Source organism: Oryctolagus cuniculus, chromosome 18, assembly GCF_964237555.1.
Source record: "Oryctolagus cuniculus chromosome 18, mOryCun1.1, whole genome shotgun sequence".
Classification (NCBI taxonomy): Eukaryota; Metazoa; Chordata; class Mammalia; order Lagomorpha; family Leporidae; genus Oryctolagus; species Oryctolagus cuniculus.
Genome location: NC_091449.1, coordinates 9,062,904 through 9,077,075, shown reverse-complemented (window position 1 = coordinate 9,077,075; position 14,172 = coordinate 9,062,904). Strand labels below are relative to the sequence as shown.

At 40.4% G+C, this 14,172-nt stretch overlaps 1 protein-coding gene across 1 annotated transcript; it reads left to right on the top strand.

Moving 5' to 3' along the window:
• Positions 1–3,489: 3,489 nt before the first annotated feature.
• On the top strand, positions 3,490–4,437 carry ORYCUNV1R1518 (vomeronasal 1 receptor oryCunV1R1518). The gene is given in 1 exon segment (NM_001167207.1): positions 3,490–4,437. A coding segment is annotated over 1 exon segment (948 nt).
• The last annotated feature ends 9,735 nt before the right edge of the window (positions 4,438–14,172 follow it).

The following is a 14,172-nucleotide window of genomic DNA, read 5'->3' as shown; positions in this document are numbered from 1 at the left end:
ACAGACACAGAAGCTCCCCAGGGCTACAGTTTCAAAGTGTCTTCCCACCGAGCCCCCATTCTAGGCCGATGCACGTGGCTACAGAGTCTTCAACTGTCTCAGCTTCTCTGATACTTCCACAAGTTCCCCCTATACAAGCCAACCTTGAAGGGTCTCGTGGCCTTTGGATGTTCGCAGCAGCTTCCCCCTGCCCTCCCAGTGAGTGCTCCCAGGAACTGGTTTGGTGAGCTTCTCTGTTCTTCAGGTTGCCTTTTGTAGACTTTAAGCACCTCCCACAGTTTTACAAGTTCTGATGCCCATTCTAACTCTCTCTTCCTGAATGATTCTGTTGTTCCATGTGAAGACTCTCTTTTCCTAATGTTGTATCAGGCAATATTAACATGGACATTTAAAATTCCCTATGTGCTGATTCTACACCCAGAAAACCTGTTGTTCAGTTTTGGCATTTTCAAAGTGTGTTTTTCTGTCATGTTTGAAATCATTTGTCTACCTGAATTTCTTTTTATTTGATTTCAATGGTTTTTTTAGAAAGAGAATATTCAATGTAGTTCATAGATACGATTCTAACAATATAATGATACCCTCTTCCTCCTTCCTTCCTTCTTTTTTAGTTTTTGATATAACATTTTATAATGTACATTACAATCAAGGGCTTTCTGACCCACTATGCATTTCTCTATGATTTTCTTGAATGTTTAGCTATAAAAGTTATAGATGGTGTGATCTCCATTGTAGTTGGTTTCCCTTTGCCTCTTCTGGTGACAGTCAGAACTTATGGCATCCAACCTTCTTTAAATGTCCAGATTTGGAGATGGTTGTGTGCAAGCAAGTGCCTCCTATTTATTAGCCAGGGCCTCTCACTCTTGGCAGAAAGAGAACTGAACAGAAGGGATTTTTTTGGAATTCAGCTCAATGACACAATTTGAAGTTGCTAAAAACAGGCATGTGTCATGAGCATAGAATTCAGCTGCACAAGAGCTGTGGCTGATGGTTATGAATGCAGTGGACCATCTTCAGTGATACTGGATGAGCGATGATTGGTCAGGAACATGAACCAGAAACCATCATCCCACAAATTAAAGATACGATGCCTTCAAACACTTCCTTCACTGATTAATCATATTTTTTGAAATATAAAGGAGGGAGGGGAGAGAATGAGAGTGAGAGAGAGACAGAGAGAGAGAGAGCGCGCATCCACTGTTTCACTCCACAAGTATCGGAAACAGCAGGGGCCTTGTCAGGAGGAGCCAGGTATCAGAAACTGCATCCTCATTTTGTATTCAGGTTTCAGAAGCCAAGACCCTGGAACCGTCATCTGCTGCCTCCCAGGATGTGCAAGCAGGAAGTTTGAATCAGAAGCAGAGTGGTGATTTGAACCCAGGCACCCTAATACGGGTGTGTGCATCCCAGAGTCTTTACCATTTCCCCTAGTACCAACCCCAGGATGCATTTTTACAAAATAGAATAGACCACAATTGTCAATCATATCAGGTATCACAATTTTAAATAAAACCAATCAATGAATCATAAATTTCAAAGAAACTAGAAGGAACAAAAGGGACCATGGAGGAAGAATATTTTCGAATCATTGTTGTTTGTTACACATTGAGGTTCCTTCCTCTGTGCTGGTAACGAGAATGCCATTGCTGTAGTAGAGAGGATGCCAGGAGAGAGAGCTGAGGTGAACCTGGGAATAGAGTTGAAGGAGTTCAGACACTCAATGGCCATTGTCAGCATAGAACAAACACACATGAAACTCACTGGAGATCTGTGTAGGAAGGAAGGTGATGCCTACATGACAAAGACATAGTCTCTGAGAGAATACCAGAAGCAAACTCCATTGTCCAGTCAATAGAGACGAAGTGTGAACTTTGTTTGAATGTCAACCTCAATGACTGTTATCACTCCTGGTCACTGTGTTGACAAACTGTTTCCATAATGATTGTATGTAAGAAAACATTGGGTAAAAATTCAAGATGGCTGAGGAGTAAGACACAGGGATGCTTGTTAGACTGAGTTCATCCATCATGGCGTGACTGCCTCTTGGGGACAGAAAGTTTGAGATCTGTCCTGTGCACTGGTGAAATTTATCATCAGTCTTCCCCTACTCACACTGTCTGGAACTCTGCACCACATTTGCTAACAGAAACATCTCCAAACACCGTGGTTAGATGAGTAGAGGCAAAAGCCCCATGTGGAAAACTTTATTTGTTTTTGTGTTTTAAAAATTAGTTTCCACTGGGACTAGCACTGTGGCATTGCAAGTAAAGCCACTGCCTGCAGTGCCAGCATCCCATATGGGTGCTGGTTCGAGTGCCAGCTGCTCCACTTCCGATCCAGCTCTCTGCTATGCCCTGGGAAAGCGTTAGAAGAGGGCCCAAGGTCTCAGGCCCCTGAAATCTTGTGGGAGACAGAGAAGAAGCTCCTTACTCCTGGCTTTGGATTGGACCAGCTCCAGCCATTGAGGCCACTGGGGTAGTGAATCAGTGGATTGAAGACTCTCTCTCTCTCTCTCTCTCTCTCTCTCTGCCTCTGCCTCTCATAAATCTGCCTTTCAAACAAATAAATAAATATTTTAAAAATAGTTACCATATTTAGAAAATTTATTTGAAAGTCAAAAATAGATATGGAGAGGCAGAAGGAGAGGGAAAGAGAGAAAGAAAGAGAAAGATAGAATCTTTTATCTGCTGCTTAATTCCCCAAATAACCACAGTAGTCAGGGATGGGCCAGGCCAAAGCCATGGGCCAGGAGCTTCTGCTGAGTTTCCCTTATGGGTGCAGGAGCCCAAGCACTTGAACCATCTTCTGCTGCTTTTCAGGTGCATTAGCAGGGAGCTAAATAGGAAGTGGAGCACCCAGGACACAAACCAGCACCTACATGGAATTTAGGAGGCACAGGCAGCAGCTTTACCTGCTACATCCCTATGCTTGCCCCAATTCCTTTTTTGATTGGCATGACATATGATTATTTAATTTTAAAAGTAGTCTAAATAACATGTTAAAATGTGTCTTATTTGAAATAATTATCTGCATTGTAAATTCTAAAAAAGCAATTCATAGACACACACTATTTTAATGCAATAGACATGGAATATTCTTAAGAAAGGTGACTATACACATAGGTTTAGCGATAACAAGCAATCTAAAACTCTGAGGAACACATCACATGCAAATTCTTCATTCACAGAGGCCAACAGGTCCCTGTGTCAATAGAAGAGTGAAGGATGTAAGCATTTGAATTCTACTTTCTTATCATCTATCTCTACATGCCACAGTTCAAAGGATGACTGGAAACCAGTTCCTGGAAATCCCACCCCTGTATCTGAAACTTAGAAGAATTGAACATTTCAGGACCCATCTCTCAATCCAAGTTGCTACTCATCATATTCTTCAAAGGGCTCCATTTTTTATAATTTCACAGTACAATCTATATCTTTAAGAAAAGGCCAAACTTACCTAACTTAATCTTAGAAAAACATCACTGAGATAATGGTTCCAAGTGACACAATTTATAGCTTTTTTCTCATAGCTCAGATGTCCACCAGTGTCACGGCCAACTCACTGCTCTTCACGATCTATATTTACACCTTCCTCATCCAGCCTCAGCTGAAGAAGCCCATAGACTGGATTTTCATGCACCTGACAATGGCCAATATTTTAAACATTATTTTCCATTCAGTGCCAGAAATCATGTCATCATTCGGAGTCAAACGTTTCTTGGACAATATTGGTTGTCAAATATTTTTGTACATATACAGAGTCACCCGGGGTCTTTCCATCTGCACCACCTCTCTCCTGAGTGTATTTCAAGCCATCACTATCAGTCCCAGTCATTCCAAATGGGCAAGGCTGAAATCTAAGTTGTCTACCTGGATTTTCCCCTCTTTCCTTTTCTTCTGGGTCATCAACATGCTGATCTATATCCAGGTCATTAGAGCCATGGGAGCCAAATTGAATTTCACTATGGTTGGCCAGGGATATGTCAATGCATACTGTCAAAGCAAGAAGATGAACATGCGCTATCCAGGACCATTTGTAAGTTCCATGGTGATTCGCGATCTCCTGTTTGTGGCACTAATGATCATGTCCAGCCTCTATATGGTGGAGTTCCTCTACAGACACCACAGGAGAGCCCGGCATATCCACAGCTCCAGCCTATCCAGGCAGACGTCTCCAGAAAACAGAGCCACCCACACTATCCTTTTGCTGGTATTTTGCTTTGTCTTCTTCTATTTTTTACACAACGTTTTGACCCTTTTTGTGCTTTATAGAACTGAGAAAAATACAAGATTGGAGAGCATTAGTGGATTTTTATCAACATGCTACCCGACACTCTGTCCCTTTTTTCTGATGAAAAATAACAAAATGATTCCCAAATTACTCTCCTTCCTTTCAAATATGAAAATGACCTTTCCTCGGAGAGCTTTCAGTGGCTGATCTGACATCTTCATCAGAGAGGTCTCCACATAGATTTTATAAGGAAATGAATCATGTGACCATGGGGCACTGGAAATGGGGCTAGTTTGAGTTAACTATGCAGTACTTTTATATACATTCACTTTTAGAAATATATTTGATACAAATATACAAATATTGATTATATATTTAAGTTTGATTATATATTTAAGTTATAATATTTTAGGTTAAATTAAAGTGTTATATATTATTAAACCTAATTGTATCTGTTAGTTTTGTACTTTTTAATTCAGCTACTAGAATATACAAAATTACCACATGTGTTTGCTTTATATTTCTGTTCCTATGAATCCATCCAACAAAAACACAATTCTCAAATCATTCATTTGAAGGACTCACATAGATGGATAGCATCAGTGAACTATAGCCAAAAAACAAAGGAACTAATGAGATACCTAAAGAATGTCTGTGATGCAGGAAACATATGTATAAAAAGAGCTACGAAAATAGAGCTGGATCAAGAGGATGGGAAGTCTTGGGGGGTTCAATCCATAATGTACAATAAAACACAGTGCTGACTCTGCATCTTCATAAATCCATCCACAATGATCCCCTCCCCTTCTCAGGGTCCAGTCCCCTGTGATGTCCTGAGATGGGTCTCTGCACTTAACTACTCACCAGCAATGGCCTGAGGCTTTCCCAGTGCTCTGCGGTGCATTGGCTTGCAGTGTCTTTACTTAGCAAGTCTTTTTTTTTTCAATACTATTTTTCCTTATTTTCATCTTCTCCGATCTTAAGCCTGTGGCCCACTGAAGTCATTGATGAGTTCCAGTAGTTAGGGACATCACACATGGCTCTGCAGCCTGAATCCATGAACATCTCTTTGTCCCCAAGGCTCATGGATTCCACCTCATCATTATTTGAAAGGCACAGTGACAAAATGTTGGACAGAGAAAGAGATCTACCATTTTCTGGTCTACCTGCTGAATGGCCACAACAGCAAAAAGAAGCCAGGCTGATGCCAGAAACCAAGAACTCCATCATGGTCTCCCACATGGGAGAAGGGGCGCAAGTACTTAGGACATCCTCCACTGCCTTCCAGGGGCATTAGAAGGGAGCTGGATCAGAAGCTGAGCAGCCAGGACTCGAACCAACCCTGAGAAGTGGGATGCCAGCATTGTGGGCAGAAGTTTAACACATTTTGTCACAACACTTGCCCAAAAAATGTTAAATCTTTAAAATAATGAACTTAGGATACTATCCCTCAAAACAACCAAAGAAGAAGCCACCAGTGAGATCACAATTGCCACCAGATGCATGGAGCCAAACTTCTGATGACTGTGTCATCCTGAATTTTCTCCAGCTGAGCACCCTCAGAAAGTAAATTGCAGCCCCAAGCGCTGACTTCATGCTGTCCTGGAGGAAACCCTGTTCACTCCCCCAGGAGACTCGATGTGTATCTGGGAGAGAGATTAAGGGCTCTCTTGGGAGTGTCAAAGTGACGACGATAAACACGGCAGCAGTGACAAGGTGACCGGTGTCCACCGGGAGGAGACGTCCTGCTGGTCCAGGCCTGATCCACAGTCAGTGCTGGGCAGCCCCAGCCTGTGCAGGACGCCCCCAGAAGGATCCTGCACCCTAAGCCTGGGGTGGGAGGGTGGCAAGGCCTCTCCTCCTGCCCACTCCCAACTGCACCTACTCACTCAGATTCATCCTTCCGGCATCTTTTTTGTGACTTTACCTGTATATTGTCATTTTTGTTGCCACTATGTTTCTTGTCATCCCTGCAGTTGTTTTCACTCCTTCATTCTTTTCTTTCTCAGTCTCTGAACCTCTCCAGATCCCTCACTGCCCCTGTCCACTGAGTTCTTTGCTTCTGCCCTATGCTCTGCTCTTTGCTTCAGTACCCACCTGGATGTTTATGACACTGGAATGAACATGCCTCTAATTTCATGTCATAATTTCCCCTTTAATTTTAGTGTTATTTTCTTTTGTTTTTATGGCATTTTGCATTTTTAGTTATTAGTTCTTATTTCAAAATAATGTATGCACATTTTTATTTAAAAAGGTTTCAGTCACACTTAGATCAATTGATATTTCTCCTTAGAGGTTTTTTTTATCTTATATTTACTATGATATTTTCATATATCTATGTTATATAAGCAGTATCAGCCTCTAAGTTTTTTAGAAATCTAAATGTACTTATACAGACTTTGCTGTCAGTAACCTTGAAACTTCCTTAATCATTTAAGTAATTTAGTCCTTGTCTCTATGAATGTCTTTCTGAAAACATTCACTCACTCAAAGATAAAAGACTGATAATTTCTTTTTAATGATACTAATATTATTATCTTTTTAAAATAGATGTTTGCAAATGTGTGATGAATAAAAGTGGAAATAGCATATATTTTTACTCATATCCAATTTCAAAACAAGGATTTCCAATACATAATCATTATATGTTAGACATTGACTTTGTACATCTTTTATCATGTAATGCTAAGCCTTTCTTTTTTGCTCTGTTGTATAAATTTTAACCATTTTTCTCCTCTATTACAGCTGTGGTTAATCTTATACATATCTTCATAATGCTAACCTTACCCTTCACTTTTTTATTTATTCTACTCCATAGTATAATGTTGGAGAAAGCACACTTTATTTACAGAAATTAAAATATCCTATTGAGGTAGTATAGACACTCGTCTAATCTAAAGTTAGATGACAATCACTTCACCAAGTGCTTCAGGGAATTGTCACATACTGAGAAAATTCAAGTTTCAACTTCTGTGTAATGTTTTTTTTTTTAACTTTTATTTAATGAATATAGATTTCCAAAGTACAGCTTATGGATTACATTGGCTTCCTCCCCCCAATGACTTCCCTCCCACCCGCAACCCTCCCCTTTCCCACTCTCTCTCCCCACCATTCATATCAAGATTCATTTTCAATTTTCTATATATACAGAAGATCAGTTTAGTATATATTAAGTAAAGCTTTCAACAGTTTGCACCCCCATAGAAACACAAAGTGAAATATACTGTTTGAGTACTCGTTATAGCATTAAGCCTGAATGTACAGCACATTAAGGACAGAGATCCTACATGAGGAGTAAGTGCACAGTGACTCCTGTTGTTGACTTTACAAATTGACACTCCTGTTTATGGCATCAGTAATCTCCCTATGCTCCAGTCATGAGTTTCCAAGGCTATGGAAGCCTTTTGAGTTCACCGACTCTTATCTTACTTAGACAAGGTCATAGTCAAAGTGGAGGTTCTCTCCTCCCTTCAGAGAAAGGTACCTCCTTCTTTGAAGACCTGTTCTTTCCACTGGGATCTCACAGAGATCTTTCATTTAGTGGTTGTTGTTGTGGTGGTTGTTGTTGTTGTTGTTTTGCCAGAGTGTCTTGGCTTTCCATACCTGAAATATTCTCATGGGCTCTTCAGCCGGATCTGAATGCCTTTAGGGCTGATTCTGAGGCCAGAGTGCTATTTAGGACATCTGCCATTCTATGAGTCTGCTGTGTATCTCGCTTCCCATGTTGGATCACTCTCCCCTTTATTTATTCTATCGGTTAGTATTAGCAGGCACTCATCTTGTTTATGTGCTCCCTTTGACTCTTAGTCCTTTCATTATGATCAATTGTGAACTGAAATTGATCACTTGGAATAGTGAGATGGCATTGGTACATGCCACCTTGATGGGATTGAATTGGAATCCCCTGGTATGTTTCTAACTCTACCATTTGGGGCAAGTCAGCTTGAGCATGTCCCAAATTGTACATCTCTTCCCACTCTTATTCCCACTCTTATATTTAACAGGGATCACATTTCAGTTAAATTTCAACACTTAAGAATAACTGTGTATTAATTACAGAATTAAACCAGTAGTATTAAGTAGAACAGACAAAAAAATACTAAGAGCGATAACGTATTAAGTTGTTCATTAACAGTCAGGGCTATGCTGATCAAGTCACCGTTTCTCATAGTGTCCATTTCACTTCAACAGGTTTCCTTTTTGGTGTTCAGTCAGTTGTCACCGATCAGGGAGAACATATGATATTTGTCCCTTTGGGACTGGCTTATTTCACTCAGCATGATGTGTCCCAGATTCCTCCATTTTGTTGCAAATGACTGGATTTCATTTTTTTTTTTTTACTGCGGTATAGTATTCTAAAGAGTACATATCCCATAATTTCAGGAGCATGTTGTTCAGTCTCCATGTGTTTGCATACTTTCTAGGGTTTCCTGAGTTGCTAATTTCCAGCTTCATTCCGCTGTGGTCTGAGAAGCTGCATGGTATGATTCAAATTCTTTTAAATTTGCTGAGACTTGCTTTATGGCCTAGTATGTGATCGATCCTAGAGAAGGTTCCATGCACTGCTGAGAAGAATGTAAAGTCTTTAGATGTAGGATTGAAAGTTCTGTAGATATCTGTTAGATTCATTTGGGCAATAGTGTCGAATAAATCTGCTGTTTCCTTGTTGATCTTCTGCCTGGATGATCTGTCTATTTCTGAGAGTGGAGTATTGAAGTCCCCCAGTACTATTGTATTGAAATCTAAGTCTCCCTTTAAGTCCCTTAACATATCTTTTAAATAGACCGGTGCCCTGTTATTAGGTGCATATACATTTATAATAGTTATATCTTCTTGTTGAATTGAACCCTTAATCATTAGATAGTGTCCCTCTGTCTCTCTTAACAGTTTTTGTATTAAAGTTTATTTTGTCTGATATTAATATGGCTACACCTGCCTTTTTTTGGTTTCTGTTGGCATGGAATATCTTTTTCCAACCTTTCACTTTCAGTCTGCATGCATCTTTGTTAGAGAGATGTGTTTCTTGTAGGCAACAGATAGTTGGGTTTTCTCTCTTAGCACCTGTGCTATGTCTCGCCTTCTCCTCCTAGCCTGTAGTGTTTCTGATGAGAAGTCTGCTGTGAGTCTAATTGGAGATCCTCTGAGAGTAATCTGACGTTTCTCTCTTGCACATTTTAGGATCTTTTCTTTGTGTTTCACTGTGGTGAGCTTAATTACAACGTGTCGTGGTGAGGATCTCTTTTGGTCATGTTTACTAGGGGTTCTATGAGCTTCCTGTACTAGGATGTCTCTGTCCTTCTCCAAACCCGGAAAGTTCTCTGCTAGTATCTCACTAAAAAGGCCTTCTAATCCTTTCTCCCTCTCCATGCCTTCAGGAACTCCTAGAACTCAAATGTTGGTTTTTTAAATAGTATCCTGTAGATTCCCAACAATATTTTTTAGATTTCTAATTTCCTCCTCTTTTCTTTGGTTTGACTGTATGTTTTCCTGTGCTCTGTCTTCTAAGTCCAATATTCTCTCTTCTGTTTCACTGACTCTGTTTTTTAGACTTTCTAATGTGTTTGTCATTTGATCTATTGAGCTCTTCATTTCATTTTGGTTTCTCTTCACTATCACACTTTCCTGTTCTACTATTTTCTGCGTTTCATTTTGATTCTTCCTTAAAATTTCATTTTCACGAGAGAGATTTTCAATCTTGTCCATTAAGGATTTCTGTAGTTCAAGGATTTGCTTTTGAAAACTTCTAAATGTTCTTATCATAAATTTTTTGAAATCCGTATCTTGCATTTCTTCTATCTCATCATCTTCATAATCTTGACTTGGGGTGTTTTGTTTATTTGGAGCCATCATAGTTTCATTGTTGATCTTGTTCCCTCGATTTTTGTGTTTCTTGCTTTGCATTGTTAATTCTTCTTCCCTCACTGTGAGTTTTTTTTAATACTATGTCTGTGTTAAGTGGACTGTCTGCTGTTGGAGGAGCCTTGGAGGTTTGAGATAGGTGTGGCCTGAGAGCTCTGCTTGGTTCTTCCAGGTTACAGGTGTGCAAAGGTGACACCCTCAGGTTATGTGTGGTAAATCTCTCTCTATTTATTTATTTATTTATTTACTTTATTTTTTTATTCAGGAGGTAAGTAATACCGCATGGCTGAGCAGAATTGATGGTATTTATCTTCTGATCTCTGGCTTCTACCCAAAGAGTCTGTGTGGGCTCAGTTTCTCCTGCGGACTCCCACTGGGTTGCCTAGGCTACTGAATTGTAGTGCCTCAGTTCCTTAGCTCTACCCTTTTGTTATGTATATCCAGAGTGGGGCCTGCTCTTTGTCTCTTGCTCATCTTTGCAAGGTTGGCGGAGAGAGAAACTCATCTGTACCAGTACCCCCAACCTTTTTTTTTTCCTTCTCTCCTGTAGTCAGTCTGGTGAACTTTCCCACCTCAAGCCCACTTCCCTCTAGATTCTGACCGCCGTGTCCCCGCCAATGTCTCGGGTTACTGAGCTCACCTCCCCTTCCAGGGCCGATGTTTGGACTCAGAGCCCTGGGAATCCCTGCTCTCCCCGCTGGTCGTCTGTGTCACATCCACTCCCCTTCCCTCACTGGTGCACAGACCCTGCAGCTCCTGTGGCTCGGCTTCCACACGGTGGGTGACCCTGCTCTCCCCGTAGGTCCTCCAAGTCACAGCCACTAGATCAGGAAGAGTTTCCTCTGTGATTTTTTCCTGATCCTTTTTCTGAGGCTACCGTAACTCCACTTTTATTAAACTAAATTTTCCCAGACTATCGGTGCGTGCCCTCACTATTCTGCCATCTTGGCTCCGCCCTCTGTGTAATGTTGATAATAGCAAAAGATCTGGAGTTGAAGGTCTTTGAACTGAAGCTGTGCAAACTACTGGGAAGCTTCAGAAGTCTTAGTGGTTTCTGAGCCTCTGTTTTTTCAGTAAAATGATTCCCACCTTACTTTTCCAATTGGGTAATTCTCTTGGTCTTTGGTAGACTCATTTTGGAGAGCACTGATCCACTTTATAATGAATTTGTGTAGGTATTCTCCACTTGACTTTGGAGTAGATAGTCCCATCTCTATATGTTTAAGACTTGATTTATTAGCTGTTGCTATCAGTGTTGTGCTCACTACACTATGTGACTAAGAAAATGCTCTTTTTCTGTCCATAGGAAGTTTGCAGACATTGTTTATTCCTCACCATTAGGAATTCTTTGGGATTCTTTGTGAAATAGTTTTTCCTGCAACTCAGTTTCATCATGGTGAACTTTGCACATTGGTATATTTCTACAATTCTAATGTAATTTTCATGAGTCATGTTTTCTGGGGATTTGTCCATGTGTCTCAATCTTCCAAATCTGCCATAGTCATGATCTTGTGTTTTAAAATTATTTTTACTTCTCAGTTTTTATGATTTTTAACATTTTAAGTCAGATATTATTGGTGTCTTCTCTTTAGGAAGTGCTACCATCTCTCTTGAGGTTACTTTTTTATTCATTAGAATTAACTGCATTGTACATTTCCATAATGCATTTAAAAATACTCAAAGGTTTTTTTTTCACTTTGTTCTTATTAAAAACTTTTTCTTTTCAACATAGTGAAAAGTTAGTGTTAATGTAAAATATCCTCCCCTTTTTAAATGTATTACAATTGTGTTAAGGTAAGTTGTTCTGTTATGTTCAGCTCTGGCACTTTGTTCTCAGTTCAGTGTAGAGCGGTGGCTGTGTGGATTACATGGTGCATGTTACAGCTGAGAAGGGAGGTAGGGCATTGACAGTGACTCATGTATTAATCAAGGAGTTCAGTGCAGAGAATGATCTGACACACTCGACACTTCATTATCTGTCTCACCTTTTGCTTGGTGGTTCTGAAGTTGTGGAAGCGTTTGCTTACGTGTCACTATGATGGTGGATTCCCCTCCATGTTCTGATCCTTTCATGTGTTTGCACATTCAGTGTTGATTCTCACAGATTTACAACCTTCTTTATTGCCTTGCACACTTCTTTATATTTAGCTTCTTTGTTCCCTAAATGCTCGTTTTTCCAATATTATGTGGCATACACCTGCTTTCTGTGTAAGGTGAGTGTTATGTTAATTAACTTAGAGGTAGTATTCATATCAAATCATCCCAATATACTAGCTAAAAATACAAGCTTACCCAAATTTCTGCCCATTTTTGCTGATTAAAATAATGAAAATTTTCTCAAATTGACTTATTTCCATTCAATGATGATAATGCCTTTTTTTCCAAGAGCTTTCAGTGGCTGATTCAACATCCTTTACCACAGAGCAGTTTTCATAAATATTTTATGAGGAAAAGGCAGTAGGTGACATGAGTACCTATAATGGGGCTAGTCTCAGTGGAACTATCCAGTCAATTAAAAAAAAAACAAACACATTTTGGGGCTGGCACTGTGGTCTAGTGGGCTAAGCCTCTGCCTTCAGTGCCTGCACTCCATATGGGTGCTGGTTGTAATCCTGGGTGCTCCTATGCTAATCTAGCTCTCTACTATGGTCTGGGAAAGCAGTAGAAGATGGCTCAAGTCCTTGGTCCCCTGTATCTGTGTGGAGACCTGTAAGAAGATCCTGGCTTTGGATCAGCCCAGCTCTGGCCATTGCGGCCATTTGGGGAGTGAACTAACAAATGGAAGATCTCTCTCTCTCTCCCTCTCCGTTTGTAACTCTACCTCTCAATTGAATAAATAAAATCTTTTTAAAAAATTAAAAACACATTTCAAAATGTTAAATTGAGTCAAAGTATATAAATACATTAATTTCCCAATGAGCCTATTGTTAGCCATCACAAAGCACACCGAACACCAGAGTAAGGGAAAGGGTTTATTGGGGAAAACCCAGCAGACTGGAGGGGAGGGATGAAGAAGGATAAGAGAGAGAGAGTATAAGAGAGAGACAGAGGAGAGGAGCTAGTGAGGAGATAAGATAGAGCAGAGAGAAGAGAGATGAGAGGAGGAGAGGAGAGCAGATGAGAGGAGGCAAGAGAGCAGGAGAGAAGAGCCAAGAGAGCACGTGTTCAGGAACAGGCCCTTCTAAAACTTTGCCGGAGGGCAGGCAGGGAAGCAGGAGCAGTTATTCCCTTTAGGATGGGGGTGGAGCTTGACAACAGCGGTTGGGCCATGTGGCCACTTGGCTTCCATCAATGGGGGCAGGGGATAGAGCCTAGGATGTAAATCAGGGTATAGATTGCGCCATAGATAAAACTGTGCCAGTTTCCTAACACCTATGTTTAAGTTACAATGTTTGGGTGAAATTAATATGTTGTATATCATTAAAGCTAATTTTCTCTGCTTTTTAATGTAGCTACTAGAAAATGCAAAATTTTATTCAGGGCTTGCCTTATATTTCTGAGCCATGTTGCTCATAAGAACTTCCTTATTCAATCAACAAATCTTAATACCCAGGTCTCATATTTCAGGGACTCAGCTAGATGTTGGATGTGCATCAAGTGACCTCAGGAGATGAAACACAGGAATTCCTACAGAATGGGATGCAGGAAATATAGACCTCCTGTGTAAAGAGCTCAGAAAATAGAGCTGATGAACAGGATGGGAAATCTTGGAGGTTCATTAACAAACAATGAAATGCAGGGATGTCTGCCAGTGTGCATAAATCCTTCCATAAAGATCCCCTCCACTTCTCATGCTCATGTCTTTGTTATTAGGATCCAGTCCTTTGTGATGTCTACGAATTGCATCTCTGCAGTTAAATACCCACCAGCAATGGCCTGAGGCTTTCCCAGTGGTTGGGGTGTAGAGACTTTCAGTATATTTACTTTATAAAATCTTTTTACCCAACATTATTTTCCTTATTTTCATCTTCACTGTCGTAAAGTCTCTAAGCCACTTGACTTGTTCAGCCTGTTCCCCAGGGACATCATCCATGTACCCTGCAGCTTGAATCCTAGCACATCTAGGATTCCCCAAGGATGATG